At 62.3% G+C, this 24999-nt stretch overlaps 1 protein-coding gene and 1 long non-coding RNA gene across 13 annotated transcripts; one reads left to right on the forward strand and one right to left on the reverse strand.

Annotated features, from left to right (window-relative positions):
- Positions 1-1452: 1452 nt before the first annotated feature.
- MED16 (mediator complex subunit 16) lies at positions 1453-24918 on the reverse strand. Of its 12 annotated transcripts, none has more exons than XR_012428151.1 (16): positions 24817-24918; positions 23057-23243; positions 22226-22333; positions 21751-21920; positions 17773-18204; positions 16943-17048; positions 13542-13697; positions 11893-12104; positions 11038-11244; positions 9289-9499; positions 7547-7680; positions 6069-6261; positions 4898-5423; positions 4440-4656; positions 2368-2451; positions 1453-2062 (listed from the first exon to the last, which is right to left on the reverse strand). XR_012428151.1 is itself a non-coding variant. In XM_015440810.3 (15 exons), the coding sequence occupies exons 2-15, from the start codon at positions 23223-23225 to the stop codon at positions 1936-1938; spliced, it is 2526 nt and encodes an 841-aa protein (XP_015296296.1). In that variant the 5' UTR covers positions 23226-23243; positions 24817-24918; the 3' UTR covers positions 1453-1935. The 12 variants fall into 12 exon arrangements, 6 of the variants coding, with proteins under 6 accessions (XP_015296296.1, XP_073881232.1, XP_073881234.1 ...); XR_012428153.1 differs by having other exon boundaries at positions 6069-6347; XR_012428155.1 differs by having other exon boundaries at positions 13492-13697.
- LOC141409173 (uncharacterized) lies at positions 16508-18455 on the forward strand. The gene is made up of 2 exons (XR_012428158.1): positions 16508-17614; positions 17709-18455. It is a non-coding gene; the product is annotated as an uncharacterized lncRNA (long non-coding RNA).
- Positions 24919-24999: the final 81 nt, after the last annotated feature.

Consider the following 24999-nt stretch of genomic DNA (forward strand, 5'->3'; position numbering starts at 1 on the left):
TGACGCAAGCCCACCCTGCTCACGTGGTCAGGAACTGACAGGACCAGCGGGCGGCCTGTCCCCACTCCACGCGTCCAGGCTTCAACCAGGTCACCTAGAGGCGTCATCACTCACGAGTCAGGCGCTGGGCGACTCTGATCTGCCGGCTCCTGAAGCTGCCCGCGAGCCTGCGCCCCAAAATCCGTGGGCACCCCTCGCCAGCGCTCCCGTCTCCTCTCCAGCCACCCGCCACGGGCCCGCACCCCTCGCCAGCGCTCCCGTCTCCTCTCCAGCCACCCGCCACGGGCCCGCACCCCTCGCCAGCACTCCCGTCTCCTCTCCACCCACCCGCCACGGGCCCGCACCCCTCGCCAGCGCTCCCGTCTCCTCTCCAGCCACCCGCCACGGGCCCGTACCCCTCGCCAGTGCTCCTGCACTCTGGTCTCTGCAGAGCCACATGGAAACACCGCAGAGGCACCCAGACAAAAGCCACTCTGTAGCAGCTGGGCCCCCAACCACCCGCCAGGGCCCACTGTGCTCTGTCCGTCACTCACTTTGGACACCCCTGGCATCTACCAGGTGCCCCACACATGCTGAGTGACTCGAGGAGATGGAGACCCACACACGCCCCAGCACAAGAGGTCACAGGAGTGGGGCTGGGGGCTGCCCTCGGGTCTGCCATTTCCCTCAGAGAGTGGCCAGGTGGGCGGTGAGACGGGGCCGGGTGTCCAGCATAGCTTGGAGTCTGCAGCGGTGGGCAGGCGGGCTTTAAAGTGGGGGTGCCTCGGCCAGGTGATGGGGCGCGTGAGCTCCCGCTTCGCAAGCCAGCACTGGGCACTCACCCCACCCTCGCTGCCCGCCCCGGAGCCGGAGCCGCAGAAAGGAGTCCATCGGCACACAGCAGGGCGCCTCTGTGCCGGGAAGGCCTCTCGCCGCGGGAACGCAGCCTAATTGGAAGAAGTGCTTGCCGGAGGCGGAAGGCGGGACCCCTGGGGACAGTGGCAGAAATGGCAGAAACTTTGGCCCAGGGACTAAGCAGCCTCCAGCAGAGCGCAGCCGGAGAAACACGACAGGGACAGAGCCAGGCAGAGCCAGAGAAACAGCACGCAGACACACACAGACAGTTCACAGAGAAGTGCAGAGATCCCAGAGACATGCAGAGACAGTGGAGATGCGCAGACACACCACACGGAGCCAGGCAGATGCCAGAGACACGCAGACATACGGAGAGGGTAGACAGACAGGCAGAAACACCACACACACAGGCAGAGATGCCAGAGATATGTAGAGACAGTACATAGACAGGCAAAGACACCGCACTGACATAGGCAGATGCAGGCCTGGACAAAAGCCACCCTGACGACAGCCCCGTCCCACCCACCCGGCCTGCTGTGTCCTGTCCCCACTGCTCACTTTGGACGCCCGGGCCTGGCATCCACTAGGTGCCCCATAAATACTGATTTAAAGACAGGCCAAGAGGACACAGGCTCCCGGGCACCACACCGAGGCTGTGGGCGGGGCCTGGGCGTTTATTGGGCGCCGCACCGAGGTTGTGGGCGGGGCCTGGGCGTTTATTGGGCGCCGCACTGAGGTTGTGGGCGCAGAGGGCGTTTATTGGACCCGCCCTTCCCAGCTGCAGCTTGTCCAGGTTCAGCGCTCTCGGCAGGAGAGGCGAGGAAACCGAGGCAGGCGCCCGAGCCGGGTCACCCCAAGGTCCACGGGGACCCCCGGCCGTCACAGACGGTCCTCTGGATGCGGATGGTCCAGGGATCGGGGGTCCCGGGAGGGCGGTGTGTGGGCCACGGGCCCAGCTGGACAAAGGCAGGGGCTTCCCCAGCAGCTCTGCTGGTCACGCAGGCGTCCGGCCCATGGCCTTCGACAGCCCTGCCAGGTGGGCTGAGGTTAACTGCGCCAAGGAGCGTCCAGGGAGAGCGGTGGCTCTCGCAGCAGCCGGACTCAGGGGTAGCTGAGGGGCACCCGCCACCAGAGCCCGCCGCACAGGCAGTTCTTGATCCAGCGCTGTTCCCACTGCTTCACCGCTGTGGTCCTGTTGGGCGACTTGAGCATGGTGACGCAGCCGCACCTGCGGGGAGGCAGGCGCTGGGCGGGCTCCTACTTCTGGGCGGGCCTCCCTCACGCCTGCTCCCCGTGCTCCCACCTGCCACAAGGCCTCTGCCCACGCTGCTGCACCCACCGGGAAGAACTACTGCTCTCTGAAGTAGCCCCGCCATGCCAAGTTAACTGTTCCACATCCTGGGATCCCGGCTCCAGCACTCCCTCTGGGACACGCTCCCCTACCACGCTCGACTGTCTGGAGCCTTGGCTGGAATGAGCTGGGCCATCCCGGGCGGCAGAGCTCTGGGAGTCAGCAGGCTCAGGGCCCCTCACCTGGTGCAGGCCTTGCACTCCTCCGTGGGGCAGGCGCCAAGGTGCAGCCTCCGCAGGTGGTCGATCTTGGGCTGGCCTGGGGCCCTGGCGGGAGAGGGGAGAGCGTGAGGAAGGGCTGGGCACCATGAGGCCAGGTTCCGGCAGGGGCATCTGTCCACAGGTGTGGGTGGAGGGGGTGGCCGGCTTCACACCATCTGCCAGGTGGGCCCAGGTGTCTGTGAACAGTTAGGTGGGAGGTGCGGGACCACCTGAGACAAGCCTAGTAAAGGGTGTGGGGCCCCCCACACACGGAGGAGAGTCGGTCTCCCAGATGCCTGGGAAGCCCAAGGCTCAGGGGCCCAGTAAAGGGGACGGGGCCCACACAGGGCACCTGGGAAGCGGAGAAGGTGTTTGCGACCCTCCCATTTGAGACTTTACAGAAGGGGGTATGTAGGGCTTCCACACCACCTCAGCCCAGACCCCCAGCCTGGGGGCACCGGGACCTCTGTACGACAACAGATTCTGGTGGCAAAAGCTGCCCTTGGTGGTGGGTGGGGGGCCTGGGTCTGGGTAGGGGTGAGCTGGCTTATTCTGCTCTCATTAAATATTTGAAATTTTCCCAGTTTACAAGCCTCTGACGTAACTGTCCTCTTTCCATCAAGTCTTTTCCTGAAACCCAAACCCTCGTGCGTGACTCACTAGCAGGACCCTCCCACAGTGAGCACGAGGAAGAGAATGCTGAAGGTCCTGGAGCCAGGCCAGGCCCAGAGCCAGGCTACTGGGGGTTCACTTCATTTTCTTCTTTTTGCTCATCTGTGTTTTCTAAAATTCCAGCCATGAGCCATCAGCGGCTCAGGGGGTTTGGGTGTGCTCCTGGTCAAACGCATGTTGGAAATGGGCTGGGGGTCTGACGGGCCTGGGTTCAAATCTGGACTTGACCGCTTCCTGACCACGTGACCCCAGACGAGTGGGGTGACAAGGTCCCACCCTTTCCAGGCTGGGTTTCCTCACCGTGAAGTGGGTGACAAGGTCCCACCCCACAGGGCTGCTGGGTGGCCGGGGTGAGCTCAGCAGGCTCGGGTTGTCCAAACCCTGCATGTTCCAGAGGAAGGCCAGCCCCGAGCCCTGCAGCTGACCTCGTAACCCTGGGAGAGCCTTCTGGTGAGGTGTTTGTGCTCAGCGGTGCCCTGGGCCATGCTATGGCGTCTCTCTCCATCAATAAGGGGATTGACGGTGAGGCCTCACATCCAGAGAGACCAGAGACTAAGGGCAGAAACTAAGGGCACCCTGCACAGCAAGGCTAGCACACAATCAGTAAAAACCAAGGCAAGGCCAGCGCGGTGGCTCACGCCTGTAACCCCAGCACTTTGGCAGGGCGAGACGGGTAGATCACCTGAGGTCAGGAGTTCAAGACCAGCGTGGCCAACATGGCGAAACCACGTCTCTACCAAAAATACAAAAAATACCTGGGTGTGGTGGTGACGCCTGTAATCCCAGATACTCAGGAGGCTGAGGCAGGAGAATCATTTGAACCTGGGAAGCAGAGGTTGCAGTGAGCCAAGATGGCACCACTGCACTCCAGCCTGGGCGACAGAGCAAGACCGTCGGGGCGGGGGCAGTGGGGGAAGCGAGAGGGTGAATGGAAGGACTGGGTGCCCGCATGGGTGGTGGTTCATAGAAGAGCAGGGACGCCACTAGGGTATGGCGTTAAGGGCACCTGGAAGGAAGCAGCAGTTATGGCCGTGTGGATTCAGGGGCCCTGGGGCAGGACATAGAGGGAGGGAGCTATGTGGATTCGGGGGGCCCTAGGGCAGGACATGGAGGGAGGGAGCTGTGTGGATTCAGGGGTCTTGGGGCAGGACATGGAGGGAGGGAGCTGTGTGGATTCAGGGGTCTTGGGGCAGGACAGGGAGGGAGGGAGGGAGCCGTGCAGATTCAGGGGGGCCCTGGGGCAGGACATGGAGGGAGGGAGCTGTGTGGATTGGGGGGCTCTGGGGCAGGACACGGAGGGAGGGAGCTGTGTGGATTCGGGGGGCCTTGGGGCAGGGCATGGAGGGAGGTGTGTTTGGGGACCAATGCAGGGACACACGCACCTTGCAAGGCCATCGAGCTGCAGGGTGGCAGCACTGCCAGGCAGTGTGGGCGCCCGGCCGAACTGCAGACGTAGGGGCTGTTTGGGCTGCAGGCGGCTGACCAGGCCGTCGCTGGCGGGCAGCCAGTCCAGGCTGGGGATAAGCAGCTGGCTGGGCAGCAGGCAGCACTCGTCCACCAGCGCCTCGTCTGGCTCGCTCGCTGGGCCCTCATCGCGACCTGCAGAGAGGGGTGGCCAAGGTCTCGGCAACTCTGCCTGGGGCAACCCTGCCCGGGGCACCACCCGGCCACCCGGGACGCACGGGGAGCCCCTCCAGTTCAGGAGCACCAGGTCGGGGCCCCGGCTCTGTCTGCCTGGCTGGGTGACCCCAGGGTTCTCTCACCCTCTCTGGCCTCAATCATGAGACTCCCTCATTCACTTAAAAAGTATGTAGGAAGCTGGCCGGGGGCGGTGACTCACGCCTATAATCCCAGCACTTTGGGAGGCCAAGGCGGGTGGATCACGAGGTCAGGAGATGGAGATCATCCTGGCAAACACTGTGAAACCCCGTCTCTACTAAAAATACAGAAAGTTAGCCAGGCGCAGTGGCGGGCGCCTGTAGTCCCAGCTACTCCGGAGGCTGAGGCAGGAGAATGGCGTGAACCTGGAAGGTGGAGCTTGCAGTGAGCCGAGATTGCGCCACTGCGCTCCCGCCCGGGTAACAGAGCAAGACTCCATCTCAAAAAAAGAAAAAAAAAGTATGTGGGAAGCACTGTGCCTTTTCCAGACACTGAGACATAAGAACGATCCAACCCACCCTCCTCACATACACACAACCTGGCAAGGAGAGACAGCAAATAGGAGTCTGGGAGTGGCTGCCATCCCAATGGCACCCACACCGAGCGTGGACCTGTGCTGCGAACCGAGGAAACGGCAGAGATCAAGGCAGAGCCATTGCCACCTGCAGGGGCTTATGTTCTGGCGGGGGGCTCGGACACGGTGTGTTCTGGTAGGAGAGGGGAGCAGAGGGCTTATGTTCTGGCGGGGAGCTCGGACACGGTGCGTTCTGGTAGGGAGAGGGGAGCAGAGGGCTTATGTTCTGGCGGGGGGCTCGGACACAGTGCGTTCCAGTAGGGAGAGGGGAGCAGAGGGCTTATGTTCTGGCAAGGGGCTCGGACACGGTGCGTTCCGGTAGGAGACGGGAGCAGAGGGCTTATGTTCTGGCGGGGGGCTCGGACACGGTGTGTTCTGGTAGGAGAGGGGAGCAGAGGGCTTATATCCTGGCAGGGGGCTCGGACACGGTGCGTTCTGGTAGGGAGAGGGGAGCAGAGAGCTTATGTTCTGGCGGGGGGCTCGGACACGGTGCGTTCTGGTAGGGAGAGGGGAGCAGAGAGCTTATGTTCTGGCAGGGGGCTCGGACACGGTGCGTTCTGGTAGGGAGAGGGGAGCAGAGGGCTTATGTTCTGGCAGGGGGCTCGGACACGGTGCGTTCTGGTAGGGAGAGGGGAGCAGAGGGCTTATGTTCTGGCGGGGGGCTCGGACACGGTATGTTCTGGTAGGGAGAGGGGAGCAGAGGGCTTATGTTCTGGCAGGGGGCTCGGACGCGGTGTGTTCTGGTAGGGAGAGGGGAGCAGAGGGCAGGGGGCCTCACAGCAGATCCAGAGCTTGGTGAGCAAGCGGAAGAGCAGGGACATGCTGTCCTGGGTGTCCGAGGTGGCCGTGTACACGGGCAGGCAGCTGGGCTTCAGCAGGCCCCAGATGCGGATGACCACCATCAGCTCCCGAAGCATGCCCAGCGAGGTGCCATCCCGCAGGAAGCTGTGGCCCGGCCTCAGCAGCGAGCCCTGCCGGAAAGAGGCATCGGAGTGGCTGGGCGGCGGGGGGCAGATGGTGATGGGATGAGGTCTCTCGGGTCCGGTGGAACCCCGACCTGGAGGCAATGGACAGGGTCTGGGACGTTTGTGGTGGTCAGGACTGGGGAGCTCCTGGCACGGAGTGGGTGGATGCCGGGGACACTGCTCAGCGCCCTGCAGGGCCCAGGACAGCCCCGTCTGGAGAGCTGTCCCATCCCTGAGCCGCCACAGGACTAAGAAGCGGCTCTGGCTGAGGCCAACGTCCCCACCGGCACATGGAGGAGCAGCCGCCCCCCCACAGCTGAGTGGCCCTGGTGGCTGTACTGGGAGCCGAGAGAACCTGGCAGCCTCAAGTCCCACAAGGAGCAGACAGGGACTTCAAACCGTCCCTGATGGGCGCGGGTGGAGAGACAGAGGCCCCAGGGCAGAATGAAACTTGGGGAGAGAAGTCACGGTTTGGGCAGGACAGAGTGTGTGGGCGGGGGGAGGCTGGAGCCCTGCTCGGGGCACACAGGCCGCATACTTGAAGGTGGGGGTGTGGATGGAGACTTGATGATTTCAAAGCTGCCAACTCCCCCCAACCGCCCCCTGCACCGGGAGCTGGGGAGAGTAAAGGGTGGGACCGAGAAGGGGCAGGGTCTGGGAGGCGGGGCTTCGAGAATGGGCAGAAAGTGTGTGGTCAAGGAAGGGTTTTTTGCAGAAGCTTCATGGAGGTGAGGGCTCTGAGGTGGGGCAGCGCTTCAGGACGGGCGGGATAGGAAGTGGAGCTTTGAGAATAGACAGTGTCAGGAGGTGGGGCTCCAAGTAGGGGCGGGGCTGAAGTGGTTTTCAGGGGCAGGGCCTGGGAGGCGGGGCCCAGGGACGGGCAGGGCCAAGGAGGCAGGGCCCAGATGAGGGGCGGGGCCAAGGAGTCAGGGCTCAGATGAGAGGCGGGGCCAGGGAGGCAGGGCCCTGATGAGGGGCGGGGCCAGGGAGTCAGGGCTCAGATGAGAGGCGGGGCCAGGGAGGCAGGGCCCTGATGTGGGGCGGGGCCAGGGAGTCAGGGCCCTGATGAGGGGCGGGGCCAGGAGTCAGGGCCCAGATGAGGGGCGGGGCCAAGGAGTCAGGGCCCAGATGAGGGGCGGGGCCAGGGAGTCAGGGCCCTGATGAGGGGCGGGGCCAGGAGTCAGGGCCCAGATGAGGGGCGGGGCCAGGAGTCAGGGCCCCGATGAGGGGCGGGGCCTCGGGGAGGGCAGCCTCAGGGGCGAGGGCAGCCTCAGGGGTGAGTGCAGCGCACCTGGTTGGGCAGGCTGGCCAGCAGGTAGAGCACGAAGTCGCCCACCCACTGCAAGAGCTGCTGCAGCGCCTGCAGCGTGTTCATGTCTAGGACAAACTCCTCCGTCTTGAGGTTGATCATGACCTTGTCAATGTCTGCAAGGAGACACGGGTCGGGTCAGCTCGGGCTTCTTGTACACGGTGACCTAACTGCAACCCTCGGTCCTTCGACCTGCACCGAGCGCCCAGCCGCTGCCAGGACACAAGGGGACCCACGGCGGGAAGGAGAAGGGGGCGATGGCGTTGCCAGGGAGGAACCGGGAGCCCACTGCCCGCCCACCTGGGGGCCGCTTCTCTCGGCCTGCAGGCCTTGGCGCGGGCAGGTCCCCATGCCAGGGCCGCCTCTGCTCAGGCCCGGCCCGCTGGTGCACATCTGCCCCTGCTCCGAGGTGAACTCTGTGAACACAGCAGTGTGTCCACACTGCAGCTGCAGCCACGCAGGACCGGCACCTGGCGCCGGTTACACACCCAACAGATGCCTGTTGGATGGTGACTAGGGTGGCCCCACAGAAATAATGACTGTGCACACAGCTCCCAGATACCACGGGCGCCACACGCCCACAGTGAGCTGGGTACTCCAGACAAACGATAACCCTAATTTTTAAATTTTTTGAGACGGAGTCTCACGCCGCCCAGGCTGGAGTACAATGGCACGATCTCAGCTCACTGCAAGCTCTGCCTCCCGGGTTCAAGCAATTCTCCTGCCTCAGCCTCCGGAGTAGCTGGGACTACAGGCGCCTTCCAACGTGCCCTGCTCGTTTTTGTATTTTTACTAGAGATGGGGTTTCACTGTGTTAGCCAGGATGGTCTCGATCTGACCTCTGACCTCATGATCCGCTCACCTCGGCCTCCCAAAGTGCTGGGATTACAGGCCTGAGCCACTGCGCCCGGCAACCCTAATTTTTAAGAGACAACCTGCCAAGCACAGCGGCTCACGCCTATAATCCCAGCGCTTTAGGAGGCCGAGGCGAGTGGGACACCACATGCTGGGTGAGCTGCTTAGCCTCTCTGCCTCAGTCCCCTTATAGCAAAATGGGAGGAGGAGCAGACCTGCCTCACAGGACCCGGGTGCCGGGTCTCGGCCTGGGAGTAGCATCTCAGCCCCCAGGTGGAAGGATCGCTTGAGCTCAGGAGGTCAAGACCAGTCTGGGCATCACAGTGAGACCTTGTCTCTGCGAATAATTAAAAACTGCGTGTGTGGCGCACGCTTGTAATCCCAGCTACTCCAGAGGCTGAGGCGAGAAGATTGCTTGAGCCTGGAAGGCAGAGGCTGCACTGAGCTGTAACTGTGCCACCGTGCTGCAACCTGGATGACACAGTGAGACCCTGTCTCTAAACGGCTGGGTGTGGTGTAATCCCAGCCTTTAGGCTGTATCCCAGGACTTTAGGAGGCTGAGGCAGGTGGGTCATTTGAGGTCAGGAGTTCGAGACCAGCCTGGCCAACATGGTGAAACCCCATCTCTACTAAAAATACAAAAATCAGCCGGGCGTGATGGTGCAGGCCTGTAATCCCAGCTACTTGGGAGGCTGAGGCAGGAGAATCACTTGAACCAGGGAGGCGGAGGCTGAGGCTGAGGCTGCAATGAGCTGAGTGTGACACTGCACTCCAGCTAAGACCCTATCTCAAGAGTAAAAACAATAAATAAATAAAAAAAAAAAAAAATGAAAAGAGCCTCAAGGCCCTGGGCGCGGGACAGGACCCACCGACGTCAGTGATCTTGGCGCAGATCTCGGTCAGCCGGTCGCCGGGGCTCTTGTCGGGCGTGTTGAGGAAGTGGGGGCGCAGCAGCGACTTCAGGGTGGAGCTGATGGCGATGAGGAAGAGCTTGGTGTGGTAGTCGCACACGCGGGTCACCGTGCAGGGCGACAGCTTGCAGAGCGAGGCCTTCATGGCCAGGATCCGGGTGGAGAGAACCTGGGGGCAGGAAGCCGGGTCACCCCAAAGGGCTGTGGCAGAGGCGCCCGCCAAGGCTCCAGTGGGGAGAAGAGCAGTCCGACCCTGAGCCCAGGTGTTCTGTGAGCTGGGAAAGCTGCTTCACCTCTGCACCTCAGCAACCTCGTGGCAAAACGGGCGCAGAGGACCGGCCACACAGGACCAGGTGCCGGATCTCAGCTGGGAGCAGCTCTGCCCCGGCGGGGGCGTCCTGGTGATGTCTGCAGACATTTCTAGTTCTCACCACTGGGGGTGCCCCTGACAAGTGGAGGCCAGGGAGGCTGCTCAACAGGATGCCCCCCACCCCAGAGGCTGCTCCAGCCCCCGATGTCCGCGGTGCCTGCAGGGAGACCCTGGTCTAGCAGGACAGAATTAATGAGTTGAAGCATTTTGGGAGGCTGAGGTTGGAGGATTCCTGGAGGCTGGGAGTTGCAGAGCCTGTGTAACACAGAAGACCTCATCTCTACAAAAAATAGAAATAACTAAAAAACAAAAATGAAACACTTGGCACGCAGTGAGGGCCCAAGGAGGGAGAGAGTGAGGCCTCGCCATCACAAGCCCCGTCACTGGCTACGGACCCCAGCCATGCCGGGGTTTAGCATCACAGCCCCCTGCCTGGGTCTCCCGTGTCTCTCAGCAGGCTGTGCTGTGAGTGGGATATTTTTCCCATTTTATCTTCGTATTGGTTCTTGGCGGCATAGAGGAACACGACTAAGGTTTAGAGGGCTGGTCCCATGTGCAGCTGCCAGTTGAGCTCGTTAGATCTGAGGTCTTTCGCAGACACTCTGAGATTGCAGGCGCATGACGACATCACTGCAAGAGACCTTTCTGATGGGCGGGCCTCTCTGTCCCCTCCTCTCCTTCCAACGGCCAGGCCTCCGTGTCCGCCCTCTCCTCTCCTTCCAACGGCCAGGCCTCCGTGTCCGCCCTCTCCTCTCCTTCCAACGGCCAGGCCTCCGTGTCCGCTCTCTGCTCTCCTTCCAATGGGCGGGTCTCTGTGTGTTCATCTTCTGACTGTGCTAGCTGAGGCCTCACACCATGGGCCTGCCTGGTGTGCACCCTGGAACCCTCTCTCACTCTGAGAGGATGACTTAGAAAGACACCCCCAGACTGGGAACACTGGAGAAGGGAGTCATCCAGGGAGCATCAGGCCTTACCTGTGAGGCTTAACGTGTTACAGAGGAAACTTCCCAAGTGAGGAGGGAAACAAAGTGCTCCTCTGAGGTGCAGCTTTACTGGACGGGCCTCTGGGTGCACACCCCACGCACAGCCTCACCTGCTGCAGGCTACCTGCCCCTCCTGCCCTCCGCCTGCCACAGAGCCCCTGATCTGCCACAGGGACCCACCACAGCTGCCACAACCCCGTCTGCTGCTGGGACCCCCACGTCTGCCGCAGAGACCTCCACAACTAATGCGGGGACCCCCCTCCCTGCTGCTGGCCCCTCACTGACCACGGGGCCCCTGCCTGCTGCAGGGCCGCCCCCACCTGCCACGGGGCCCCACCTGCCACATGACCTCACCTGCTGCAGGGCAGCGGTCTGGCGCGTGTACTCCTCATGCAGCTTCTCCACCAGGCTCTGCACCATGCTGGGCTGCACGTGCAGCAGGATGTCCCACCAGTCATAGCCGGTTACCATGCAGTACTCCAGCAGGAAAAGCAGGTGCCGCAGTGCCAGTCCCACCTCCAGCGGGTGGCCCATGGAGGGCGAGAGGCGGAGCACGCTCAGCTGCCAGAGACAGAGCCCAGGGAAAGCCGGGTGAGACGTGGGGCTGCAACCTCAGCCGGGAGGGGCATGGGGCCCTGGGGCTGAGGTGCGTGTTGTCGGGGGCGGGGAAGGGACCTGCAGCTCCTCTCCAGGTGGCTCTGGGCCCACTCTGGAAGCAATGAGGCAAGCGAGGCCCTTTATTGAGCCTACTTTGAAGGCTCCAGATGGACCCATGGGCCAGTGGACCGGTGGGCCAGCCATGCTTGTGGGCCTGTATGTGCACGCCCCCATGTGCCGGCCCGTGTGCGTGCATGTGTCTGTACTGCCTGCACCTTTCTGTCAGGGTCATGGACAACGCCTCTGGGAACAGGGAAGGAAAACTTCCCGAGCCCTGACTGCGCTGGACGCGGAGCCAGGCTTACACTCGTCTCCTTTAACTGAGGAGTCCACCTCGTGAAAGGCGGTCCTCTCAACAGCTCCTAGCTAGGAAGCTCCTAATATGCGCTGTGAGCCACCCCAGTGACCTCGCTCATCGAGATGAACCCATGGCACAGACGAGGCAGCCCAGGCAGGGGCTGGCGAGGGGCTTGCACCTGCAGTCCCTTCCCCAGGGGGGCACCTCCCTCTGGCACCCCATCAGTCCCAGCCCCACACACACAAGCAGCTCACCTTCCCCTGGTTGTCAATGCCCACGAGGGCCAGTGAGGTCCAGGAGAGCTGCATGGCCTTAAAGTGGACGGCAGGGCCTGCGGTGCGGGGGCGCTTGATGGCCGGCTCGTCCACGGGCCTCGGGGTTGCGGAGCTGTAGAAGACGGCCATGGTCTGCAGTGAGAGCCGATGCACGATGTGGACGCTGCCGTCGTGGAAGGCCAAGGCCAGCCCTGCGGGGCACGGGCACTCCTTAGGCATGGGCAGGGCCCTGGACACGCCCACCTGGGGAGGGCCGCCTGCTCTGCAGCGTGTGGAGAGCCAAGGCTGCCCATTTAGGGGATGAGCCCTCCCCGGCATCCAGTACCCGTGCCCCCAGCTGCTCCTTCTTCAGTTACAAAGCCCCTGAGCACCAGGGGAGCAGGAGTCAGCAGCCTTGGCCACACAGCTCCCAGCCCCTCACAGCCGGGGCCATGTCCTTGCTGATGTACCACTCAAGGAGCACAGGGGACGAGGGCGCTACAGGTGGGGGACCAAGGGGTGGGGGACCAAGGGGTGGGGCTCCTGGCATCCCAAAGAGAGGCATCTTAGGGTGGTGGGCTGGGGCTGTCAGTCACACTGGGGTCTGCCTCTGTACGAAGGCCAGGGGGAGGTGGGGTCCAGAGCCCAAAGCTCATGGAAAAGAGGACATAAAAGTAGTCGCTGCAGTAGAGAGGCTGGAAAATGGAGCATAAACCGAGGGCTTTGGAGCACAGAACCGCATCCCCTGAACCTCTCTGCAGGCTCCGAGAACAGTCCTGAACCCTGAGCGGGTTTTGATCAACGCTCTTTCCAGGGAACCAGGGGAGAATGGGAGCTGGGGGAAGGAAGGGACCTGAGCTAGAGCGGACTTGTCCCCACTTCACAGCTGAGCAAACAGGGTCAGCACTGAAGAGCGCACAGACTCACTCAGGGGCATGGACGCCACCGTTTGAGCTCAGGACCCACATTACAGCTGCTGCAGCGCGGAGAGGAGAGGAGCAGCCTACCCGGAAAGGAGTTCCGCCCCCAAGTTCCCCCTGCTCCCTTGTTGATTTGCTCCCTTTACAAATTAAAGAGCACTGAATCTGTCTGCCAGCCTCATAGATCCCGAAAGATGACGTCTGCCTCCTAATCGGGAACCCATCAGAGCCCAGGAGGCCGAGCTCCCACGGCCCCGCGGCCTGGGCTCAGGGCCCACCTCCCCCCCTATGAGCTCCCACGGCCCCGCGGCCTGGGCTCAGGGCCCGCCTCCCGTGGTGTGAGCTCCCACGGCCCCATGGCCTGCGCTCAGGGCCCACCTCCCCCGCTGTGAGTTCCCGCGACCCCATGGCCTGCGCTCAGGGCCCACCTCCCCCGCTGTGAGCTCCCACGGCCCCCGTGGCCTGCGCTCAGGGCCCACCTCCCCCGCTGTGAGCTCCCACGGCCCCGTGGCCTGCGCTCAGGGCCCACCTCCCCCGCTGTGAGCTCCCACGGCCCCATGGCCTGCGCTCAGGGCCCACCTCCCCCGCTGTGAGCTCCCACGGCCCCGTGGCCTGCGCTCAGGGCCCGCCTCCCTTGGTGTGAGCTCCCACGGCCCCATGGCCTGCGCTCAGGGCCCACCTCCCCCGGTGTGAGCTGAGGCCGAGTGGCTGCCGCTGGCTCCACCGTACCGAGGCCAGGGTAGAACTGCGTGTCGCTGGCCACCTTGAGGTCGGTGTTGGTGAGCGAGATGGGCAGCTTGGGCAGCGCCACGGCCGACACACGGTCCAGATCGTTGGTGGCCGACAGGATCCGCCATTTGAGAATCGTGGGCTGTTTGTCGCCAACTGAAAAAGCAGGGGCAGGAAAACAGGAAGGTAACGGAGTGAAGACAGGCTGAGGAGCAGCCGCAGGAGCCCAGCAGGACCCGGCGTGCAACCGCCCAGGGCCCCTCCCGGGTCTCACGCGTCTCACGCAGCCCCGCTCCCACGCCCGGAAGACGAGGCCCGGCCAATCCGAGCGCTCTGTGCCTCGGCCACTGATTGGTTCCGGGACGGGCACGTGACCCACGGCGGGCCAACGGGATGCGGCCCCGGGATTTCGTGGACACCTGTGGGGTGGCGCCGTCTCGCCCCCTCGCTGGAGCGGACAGTGGGGAGACGACGCCCCCCCAGACCTGCGGCCATGCAAACCCTAACACTCTCTCGGCCTCAGTCAGCTGAGCTGGGACTTCCATCCCTCCTCAACTACAGTTCCAGGCTCCCCACACAATAAAGCCACGCGGGACGGTCGCACCCACAGATCTGCTGCCTGGCAGCCTGTGTGTGAAGACGCGGCTCCTCCCAGCAGGGCGGAGGCTTCTGCTACCATCTCGGGCGGAGTGGTAGCCAGTGTGACACGGCCGGGCACCTGGGCTCACACCTGCCGTCCCAGCACTTTGGGAAGCCAAGGCCAGAGGATGGCTTGAGCCCAGGAGTTCAAGACCAGCCTGGGCAACACAGCAAGACCCCATCTCTACAAAAAGTACAACAAACGTTAGCTGGGTGTGGTGGTGCACGCCTGCGCGTGCCTGTAGTCCCAGCAACTCAGGAGGCTGAGGCAGGAGGATTGCTCGAGCCCAGGAGGATGAGGCTGCAGTGGGCGGAGATCAAGCCACTGCATTCCAGCCTGGGCTACATAGGGAGAGCCTAAGTCAAAAACAAAACAACAACAACAGAAAACGGAGACCCAGAGAGCATGTGCGGGGGGTCCTGCTCTTGCTGCTTGTGGGACACTGAGGGCAGCCAGAGCCGGCCTGCTGGGGCATGTGGGGCCAGTGGACGGGCGACGCCACCTCGGCTGCTGACCGCAGACACACAGGAACCAGGACGGAGCAGCTGAGGCAGCCCAGCCACAGAACCAGAGCGGGGCTGCTGGTCTGAGCTGCTCGGTTTGGGGCTGGCTTGTTACTTGGCTGAAGCCGACGACCACACGGCTGCTCTGTGCCACCCGCGTCATGAGGTCTCTGCTCTGGACAGGGTATCACAGTCACAGAGCCTGGGCCTCCTGCAAACCTGTACAGGGGTCCCATGAGCAGCATTCCCCTGGGGACACTGAGGCCCAGAGAGTGGCTGAGATGTGGGGAGGGCACACAGTGGTCAGGGCGGCTGGCCCTGTGGAACTGAGCCTCTCACAGGAAAGACAGGGTTAGCACTGAGTGAAGCAGCCGCCATGATGAGCACACGCCCAGCTGGTGCCCGGGGCGCCCTCACAGCCCGATTTACGTCCCCTCCTCCATCCAACTGACGGCTGCGGTCAGCATTTCTTTTTTTTTTTTTTTGAGACGGAGTCTCACGCTGTTGCCCAGGCTGGAGCGCAGTGGCGCGATCTCGGCTCACTGCAAGCTCCGCCTCCCGGGTTCACGCCATTCTCCTGCCTCAGCCTCCTGAGTAGCTGGGAGTATAGGCGCCCGCCACCGCGCCCGGCTAATTTTTTGTATTTTTAGTAGAGACGGGGTTTCACTGTGGTCTCCATCTCCTGACCTTGTGATCCGCCCGCCTCGGCCTCCCAAAGTGCTGGGATTACAGGCGTGAGCCACCGCGCCCGGCCTGCGGTCAGCATTTCTAAATGACAGGGGACTTGAAGCAGGGGGAGGCTAAGCTGCTAAGTGCGGACGTGGGGCAGTGGGTGAAGAGCTGGGTGCCGCAGGGACTGAAGCCTGGCATGGTGGGCACGTGGGGTGGTGGGGGAAGAGATGGGTGTGGCAGGGACTGTGTCTCAGTGGCCCCCAGCTGCAGGGACGTGAGACCCAAGAAAGGCTGTGGCGTGCATGTGAGACGTGGCTCTTAGGGACGAGTAGGAGCTGGGCCAGCAGGTGAGGACGGCTGCAGGAGACGAGGAGGAGCGTTGGAGCCCGGGACTACCCGGTGGTCTGGTTGTGGGCAGACGGTGGACACAGATGTGCCCAGCGGGGGTACCAGGCAGTGAAGCTGAGGGTCCTTGCAGCCCTGCCTGCCACGCGGGGTGGCGCCAGGTGCTGCCATAGGAACCAGCGCAGCTCAAACTGCAGGGTGACTCACCACAAGGCCCGGGGGAAGGAACGAGGCCTGGGGGAAGGAACGGCAGTGGCCCTCTTCAGCTGCCTGGTGACTCACGACGAGGCCCGGGGGAAGGAACGGGCAGCCGCCCTCTTCACCTTTACCGCCCCTGCGGCCACAATGGGCAGTTGACGTAAACACCTGCAGGCCCCAGGAGCCATCGGGGCCTCTCGACAGGGGCTCATTAGTGGCTTCTGAGGAGCACCAGCCCACACGTCCGGCCGCTCCAGGGTCCATTCGCGCTCGTCGGCAAAGGCCTGGGCTCTTGTCTGCCAGGAAAACACTTCCCTTCTCCAGGGCGGAGGCCGGAAACCGGGCCCGCAGCCGCCGAGGCTCTGAGCACCAAGTGGCTGTTCTGGCCACGGTCATGGCAGGCGGGCGTCCCTGCTTCGCTCCAGCCCCAGATTTTGTGCCGGAGGTGGGGGTGACGGGCTTGGCTCCGTGGGTGCGGGGGCCCATCGGGCAGATAGAGATGGGAATGGGGGCCCCAGAAGAGGCTGCTGGGGAGGTGGGTGGGGGCGGGGGTGGGGTGAGGGGCGTGTTCTCAGCAGCCTCAGCTGACCCGCTGAGCCGTGGCTTCCTCTCCCTGAACCAGCTTCTGGAGGATTCCGTGCACTGCCCCCGCCCGGTCTGGCCTGTGCCCTGCTGCCTGACGGCCCCACCCACAGACCCACACTCCACAGCCGCCTGCACGCCTGCAGCCCCTCACGGTGTCCCTGCTGGGTGAGCTCGGGTGAGCAACGCCGCCTCTGAGCCCCGGCTCCGCGTAGGATGGTGGCAGCCGCTGCGGCGGGAGTGGAAGGATGGAAGAGTCTACATGCCTAACACACTCAGAAGGCCGGCAGGCACGGGGGTCACGCCCCAGATCCTAGCACTACTGGAGGTCAAGGCAAGAGGATCGCTTAGGGGTGGGGTTCAGGACCACCCTGGGTGACAGAGCGAGACCCGCCTCCAAATTAAAACCAGCTGCCCCCAAGGGCAGGCCCAGGGCCTCCCGCAGCCGGCCGGAGACTCACCCACGGGGGAGATCTGCTGGAAGATGTTGTTCACGGGAAGCCCCTCCTTGCGCAGGGACCAGCATTCCACGATGCTGCTGGTCTGGCTGGACGCGCACAAAAGCACCTACGGGGGAGGTGGGGGTGAGGGCAGACCCGGCACTGCTGTGCTGGCCACGCGACCAGAGCCTGAGCCATGGGACCCTGGGGCCACGCCTGCCCCTCGAGGCCCTCCTGGATTCCAGCCCAGGCCTGCCTGTCCCCAGTTCCACTCACAGGAACCCAGATGTCCCCGGATGGTGCCCCCCACAGGGAGAGCAACGGGACAGGGAACCAAGTCGGGGGCTTCTAGGAGTTTGGGGCGTTACTGATTCCGAATTACAACGGAAATCCAGGCGACCTGGTGTGGTCGGCTGGACAGTGGTCCCCAGGACATCCCATCCTCAGCTCTAGGACCTGTGGCTGGGCCGCCTCTCACACAGAAGGAACCTGTGGGTGGGATTTGGTTCAGGACGCTGAGACGGGAGAGCATGTTGGGGGGGTCCAGGGGCCCCATTGTCTTCACAGAGTCCTCACGAGAGGATGTGGGAGGGCGAGATTCAGAGAGAGACAGGAAGAGGCTGTGCTGTGGCCGTGAAGCGGGAGGAAGGGGCCCCGAGCCGAGGGACTGGGCGCCCCCAGATGCTGGGAAAGGTAGGAAATGGGTTCTCCCCTGGAGCCCCCAGGAGGGACCGGCCCTGCCCACACCTTGGTTTAGCCCACGGCCCCTGTGGGTCTCCACCTCCAGGACCCTGAGAAGCAGCGTTCCATTCCAAGCCTGCCAGCCTGCGTGACAGCCCGTGTCCGCTCACCTGCTCCGACATGTCCCGGGCCAGGAACTTGAGATGGGTGATGGCGGGGAACTTGTCCTTGCGGTTCAGGTCGGTGGTGCAACGCATGAACAGGGAGGGCAGGATCTCCGTGTCGATGCGGCACTTCTCGCTCACCACGCTCACGCACACCTTGTAGAACTGCACGGGCGACGCGCTGCTGCCGTCTGCCGTGGCCACCACGATGTTGCCGCCGCCTGTGAAGGCGATGTCCGCCAGGGCCACACGGCCGCGCAGCCGGCACAGGCTCTCGGTGGACGTCAGCACCTGCCCGCTGGGCTTCAGCAGGGACACGGTGACCAGGCCGCTGACCGTCACTGCGATCCAGCCCTCCATGGGCTTGCCGCCGAACAGCGTGAGCGACGGTGAGAACTTCACTCGGGAGAACTTCTCCCCGAAGCTGGAGGCGCCTGACTGTGGAGAAGGGAGGGAGGAGGGGCCGCTCAGGCTCACGGGGGTTCCCTCTGTGACCCCGAGAAACACTCACACAGAAGAACCACGCAGAAGCCAGGGGAGTGTGCACCTGGGTTCAGATCCTGACTCAGCCACCTGAGCCGTGTGGGATGTGGTCCCCTCCGACCCTCCGTCTCCTCATCTGAAAGGTGGAAGGAATGGCACCTTTGCTTTGGAGGACAGTGGGGAGGATTAAATGGTGAACGTGTGTGCAATAGGAGTCACCTCCTCTTTCTGTAAAGGGACCAAAACCAGCATGCTCGGTTCTGGGAGCCAGGTGGTCCCTGTTGCAATGACTTGACTCTGGCTCTGCCATGCGGCACACAAGCAGCCGGGCAGCTGGTGCCAACGTGCCCCACTCACAAACCCAGGTGGGGTCTGTGTGGCTCTGGGCCGCACCGTGCAGACCTGAGTTGCAGCACTCAGGAAATGGTGTGTAAGCACCAGCAGCTGCTGTGGGCACTATTTGGTTTCAAATCAAATTTGTCAAGTTATTATTTACATACAAAAACATCCACCCTTCTTTCAACAAGAGTCTTTTAAGAGATGGGGTCTCGGCCGGGGAGGTGGCTCATACCTGTAATCCCAGCACTTTGGGAGGCTGAGGTGGGTGGATCCCCTGAGGTCAGGAGTTCAAGACCAGCCTGGCCAACATAGTGAAACCCTGTCGCTACTAAAAAATACAAAAAAATTAGCTGGGCATGGTGGTGGGTGCCTGTAATCCCAGCTAGTCAGGAGGCTGAGGCAGGAGAATCGTTTGAATCCAGGAGATGGAGATTGCAATGAGCCGAGATCGCACCATTGCACTCTGGCCTGGGCAACAAGAGCGAAACTCTGTCTTAAAAACAAAAAACAAAACAAAACAAAACAAAAAAAAACAAGAAAAATGTCGCTATGTTGTGAAAAGATGCGAGGGAGAGAAAAGTGTGTATCATACTTATCATACAGATCCACTCTAGGTTACAAGTTTAAAAAAAACACTTTTTATAGCAAGAAGCAGGTCCAGAAGTCCAGGCAGTGAGCCAGGCCTGGCGGTCAGTGGTTGCTGTGGCGACGAGGGAAGCATCTGGTGTCCACACCGCACACGTCTGTGTGGGTCGCAGGCCGGCCTGTTTGACAGTATTTTAAAGGAGCACATGTGCCTGTTATTAATATAATTAAAAAACAAAAATTTGGCTGGGTGCAGTGGCTCATGCCAGTAATCCCAGCACTTTGTGAGGCTGAGGCGGGTGGATCACGAGGTCAGGAGTTCGAGACCAGCCTGGCCAAGATGGTGAAACCCCATCTCTACTAAAAATACAAAAATTAGCCGGGCATGGTGGTGGGCACCAGTAATTGCAGCTACTTGGGAGGCTGAGGCAGGAGAATCGCTTGAACCCGGGAGGTGGAGGTTGCAGTGAGCCGAGATCACGCCACTGCACTCCAGACTGGGTGACAGAGCAAGACTCTGTCTCAAAAAAAAAAAAAAAAAAAAAGAAAAAAAAAAGAATAAAATGTATTTGGTTATTTTAAAAAGCGAGGCTCTGACTCAGGCCACAGCGGGGATGCACCTTGAGGACGTCACACTCAGTGAGAGACGCCAGACACAGAAGGCCACGCAGTGTGTGGTCCTGTTTCTATGAAATGTCCAGGACAGGCAGGTCCGCAGAGACAGCTGGGTCCTGGGGGCTGGGGTGGGGGATGGATCGGGGTGACGCAGGATGGGGACCAGGTTTCCTTTTGGGGTGATGAGAATGGTCTGAAGCTGGGCACAGTGACTCATGCCTGTCATCCCAGCACTTTGGGAGGCAGAGGCAGGCGGAGCACCTGAGGTCAGGAGTTCAAGACCACCCTGACCAACATGGAGAAACCCCATCTCTACTAAAAATACAAAAAATTAGCCAGGTGTGGTGGCGCATGCCTGTAATCCCAGCTACTTGGGAGGCTGAGGCAGGAGAATCGCCGGAGCCCAGGAGAGAGAGGCTGCAGCGAGCCAAGATCGCACCACTACACTCCAGCCTGGTCACAGAGCAAGACCCCGTCTCAAAAAACAAACAAGATAAAGGTCTGGCCGGGCACACTGATTCACACCTCTAATCCCAGCACTTTGGGAGGCTGAGGCAAACAGATCACCTGAGGTCAGAAGTTCGAGACCAGCCTGGCCAACATGGTGAAACCCCATCTCTACTAAAAAAACACAAAAATTAGCCAGGCGTGGTAGGTGCCTATAATCCCAGTTACTCAGGAAGCTGAGGCAGGAGAATCGCTTGAACCCAGGAGGCAGAGGTTGCAGTGAGCCAAAATCACACCACTGTACTCCAGCTTGGGGGATAGAGTGAAACTCAGTCTCAAAAAAACAAACAAACAGGCCGGGCGCGGTGGCTCAAGCCTGTAATCCCAGCACTTTGGGAGGCCGAGGTGGGCGGATCACAAGGTCAGGAGATCGAGACCACAGTGAAACCCCGTCTCTACTAAAAATACAAAAAATTAGCCGGGCGCGGTGGCGGGCGCCTGTAGTCCCAGCTACTCAGGAGGCTGAGGCAGGAGAATGGCGGGAACCCGGGAGGCGGAGCTTGCAGTGAGCCGAGATCGCGCCACTGCACTCCAGCCTGGGCAACAGCGTGAGACTCCGTCTCAAAAAAAAAAAAAAAAAAAAAAACAAACAAACAAAAAAAGGATAAAGGTCTGAGGTTAGCTGTGGTGGTGGCTGCACAGCACGGAGAGTTACACGAAGCCTCTGGGCCGTGTGGGCTGTGTACTCTCAGTGGGTTAGTTCTGTGGTCAGTGAACTCTATCCCAATAAAACTGTTACCAAAAACAGGAAACACAGACAAACGGGACAGCAGGATGAGGAGTACGCCCTGGAGGGCCCCCGTGGCATGAAGCGGGTGCTGTGTGCACTGCAGCCATGCGGTGACAACGGCGGTCCCTGGGGAGAGACTCAGGAAGGGACGAGAGAAAAGATCTGGTCCACTGCATCCCTCCAGGAGGGCCTCCTAGTTCCTGCAAGAGCCCCAGCGCAAGCAGACGCAGAGGCACGCACCGGGGTGGCTGTGGGGCCTTTGCCAGGAACGTCACCGAGACCCCGCCGTCAGTGAGGACACTGACACACGGAGGTGTGGAGTCAGAGCCTGAACCCAGGTGCCCCCCGCCAACCCTGGCCGTGTCTACTCTGAACTGTGGGGCTGAATCACAGGGCGCAGAGAGAGGGACTCCGGGATGTTACTAAATCGGAGGGTGGGCTGCATTCGGAAGACAGCGGCCACCAGTGATACAAGCAGCTAGCTGAGGACAGTAGCCTCCAGTGAAAGAGACGACTCACTGAGAACGGCCATCCTCAGTTGAAGGAGGAGCCCCCTGAAAACACAGGTGCTAATGACAGCCTGACTGCAGGTGGGAGCCAAGTGCAAGGTTCAAAAAACGAGGGGATGCTGCTGATGGAGAGGAGACGGGCCGGTGGGTGGCTGGGCAGGGTAACATCTCATCCATCTCATCCGCCTCACCCGCTCACTCGGGCGGGACACTCACCTTCTCCACGTGCAGGGCCAGCTTCACACCGTTGTGCAGCCAGGACAGGGCCACAATGGGGTCCCCCTCCACCAGGCTGCCCACCGAGCTCTCCCAGCTATTGGCCAGGTGGTCCGCCATGCTCCAGCACTTGATCTGCCCGTCGGCGTCTGCTGACAGGAGCCGGGAGCCTGAGGGCAAGAAGCCATCATTGGGAACCTTCCGGGGATGGGCAGAGCGCCCGGGGGAGCCAGCCCGGTGGAGAGGTCTCGGCCCAGGTAGGGCAGAGCGGCAGGTGGCATGAGGCGCACTCCAGAGACGCCCTGAGACACCCTGAACAAGAATGATTCAGGGCACTGCGGGAAGAGCAGCACCCGCAAAGCCGCAGACCAGGGGCTCCAGACCCAGCGCCGGACTCCAGACTGACTGGGGAACACGGGCCCCCTGCTCCGGGATCCGGGTCGCCGCCCCCAGCCACGTGGGACCGGGGCCTCACCTGACTGATCCCACTCCAGGCAGGTGATGGCCTCGCGGTGGTCTGAGGGGATGGAGTGCAGGTCCCAGGGGTGCTCTGTGTCCAGGATGTGGATCATACGGGTCAGATCTGTGGGGACGGGACATGGTCAGCACGGCCTGGCGCCATGGCCTGGAGGCGAGGATGATGACCCTGGGCAGGCTCCAGGGAAGCCAGTGCGTGTCCCACCCCGGGGAGGTCACAGAGCTGCTGTCAGTCGGGTCGACAGCTCAGGGAACGGGCTGTCCCCCCGCAGGAACTGAGCAGGCCCGTGAGGCGCCATGACCATGTCTTTAAAACCAGATTAGAAGAAAATGACCCCAAAACATGAACAGTGGGAGCCTCTCCACAGCAGGTAATGGGGGCCTTTTATCGCCCTGATTTGATTCCAATTTTCTGTGGTTTTCTAATTTTCTCTAATGACCACCTATTATGAGTGCCTATTACTCGAACAATGGAGAGAAGATGGGCATAGCCACCACGTACCTTTCAAAAACCAAACAGTGACACATGCTGTCTGGAAAACTGGGGCACGTGTCTCCAACAAGCCTCCGTCAACCACCGCCCCAGCCCCACTCGATCCCACACACGGGGCGATCTCATGTCTCCCGGCCCCAGGTTTGGGGAGCACTGAATCCACCCTCTGTACCCCCAGAAGGCTGAGGCTCTCACCCAAGTTACAGAGGAGGGCTGGGGAAGAGTGAGGGGAGGCCTGAGAGACCGAGTCCCCGCGTGGCAGCGTGCCGGGCACCTGGGGAACAGGGCAGGACACCGTGCGGCCGGGAGGGGAAGCGGGTGGCGGGGGGGACACACCCTGGTCGTCGCTGCGCAGGTCCATGGTGAAGGCGATGAGATTTCGGCAAGACCAGGCGCAGGCCAGGGGCACCGACGGGCAGTGGGTGCTCTTGGACCATTTCTCCCACTCACAGACGTAGGCCAAGTCCATCATCCCACCTGCCGCTGGCCGCCGCAAGTCACACATGAGGGCAGTCACCAGCTCCTGCGGGAGGGAGGTGTGGCGGGTCAGCTATGTTGGCTGAGCACCCAGGGCATGCCAGGCCGGAAGTGGGTAAACGATGGAGGCCTGCGGTGGAGGGAACGGCAGATGCAAAGGCCCAGAGGCGAGACAGAGCCTGGGCGTTCCCGGCTGTCCATGGGGCTGGGGCCGAGGGGGAACGTGGAGAGGTCAGGGCCAGTCCTGGGCTGGTGGGCTTCTACCCTCAGCAAGGTGGGAGCCCGGGAGGGCTGGGACCTATTTGGGTTTCACCAGGACCCCTCTGGCTGTCTGGGGAAGGGACCATGGGGGCCAAGGGCACAGCTGACAGATGCGGCGGAGGGTCTGCACTGGCCCAGGTGAGTGATGATGGGGGCGGCAGGCGGACCCTGGGTCTCTCCCGAAGGAAGAACCCACAGACAGGCAAGCAGTAGGGTGGTTCCCTGTGGCCAAGGCGGGGCAGGCGTGCTGGGGCTAAGGGGCTTGCTGAGTGTGACAGGGAATGCCTGTGGCCGAGGCGGGGGCTGAGTGTGACAGGGAACAGAGGGAGCATTTCCTCGGGGTTTTCTAAGCACCTGACATCTGGAGGCTGTTTTGCTTCAGAGGCAAAAGCCCAGTGAGACTGGAATGACCACCAGCCCCATTTTCCTCAAGCCCTAACTCCAGCCCCCTACTTCTTCAGGGTCTGCCCCAGACCCCCAAGGATCCGCCGCAAGCCCCTAAAAGTCTTTCAGCCCCGCCGCTGATACTCTTTGCTTCCCACACTTCAATTCACCCCTTGAGCCTACGGCCTCACCCGAAATTCTCTGGCTTCACCGTAGGGGTCCCATGTACTGTTCAGGTCCAGCCTCCAATGCCCCCAGCTCTCCAGGCCTCACCCCTAAGACTCCCCAGTCCCCAGACTCCACTCCGGGGACCCCATGTACTCTCCAGGCCCTTCCCCTACCGCCTCCAAACACCAGGCTTCATCCTAGGGACCCGTAGCCTCTCCCGGCCCCGCCCCCATAACCCCAAATCTCCGGGTTCCACCCTAGGGACCCCAGAACCTCTCCAGGTCCTGCCCCTATAACCCCAACTACCAGGCTTCATCCCAGGGACGCCTCAGCCTCTCCAGGAACCGCCCCTATAACCCCCGATCTCCAGAGACCCTATACCCTCTCCAGACCCCTATAAATCCGCAGTCCCCAGTCTCCACCCCAGGGACCCTATTCCCTCTCCAGGCCCCGTACCGATAACCCCCAGTCTCCAGGCCCTGCCTCTACAGACCCCCAGTCCCCAGGCTCCACCCCAGGGACACTATTCCCTCTCCAGGCCCCCCCCCACAATCCAACCAAGCGCCTTCAACCCCGCCCCAAACTCTCCTTAGGCCCCGCCCCGACCCCCGCCCCGCGGGCCTCAGGCCTCCCGCGAGTTTCCGCCGCAAACCCGGAGCCCCGGGCCGCCTACCCAGCAGCCTTTGCTCCCGGCCACGCCCCCTGACCCCGCAGGGCCCGCCACACCCGCGCCGCGTTCCCTGGGGTCCAGTGACACGGTAAGGGGTCCGTCCGCCCTCGCCGGGCCCCCGCAGCCCTGCACTCACCTGGCCGGCCCGTGCACCAAGCCCAGCGGGCGTCCGCTATGCGAACTTCCCTAGCGCCTCGGCTAAGGCGCGGCCATCTTCCCCGGCACCAACCAGTCGCCTGAGTCGCGCCGCCGCCTCCCAAAGACTTCTGGGAGGGCGGTGCGGCTCAGGCTCCGCCCCGCTTCCGGGGATATTTGCATA

This window comes from Macaca fascicularis, chromosome 19 (genome assembly GCF_037993035.2).
Source record: "Macaca fascicularis isolate 582-1 chromosome 19, T2T-MFA8v1.1".
Taxonomy (NCBI): Eukaryota; Metazoa; Chordata; class Mammalia; order Primates; family Cercopithecidae; genus Macaca; species Macaca fascicularis.

Coding starts and splice junctions, on each gene's coding strand:
- MED16 (XM_015440810.3), bottom strand. CDS start 23,225: ATGTGTGACTTGCGGCGGCCAGCGGCAGGTGGGATGATGGACTTGGCC. Junction 21,921..22,225: donor CCTGGAGTGGGATCAGTCAG/GTGAGGCCCCGG, acceptor TCTTGCCCTCAG/GCTCCCGGCTCCTGTCAGCA. Junction 12,105..13,541: donor GCAGTTCTACCCTGGCCTCG/GTACGGTGGAGC, acceptor CGTGCCCCGCAG/GGCTGGCCTTGGCCTTCCAC.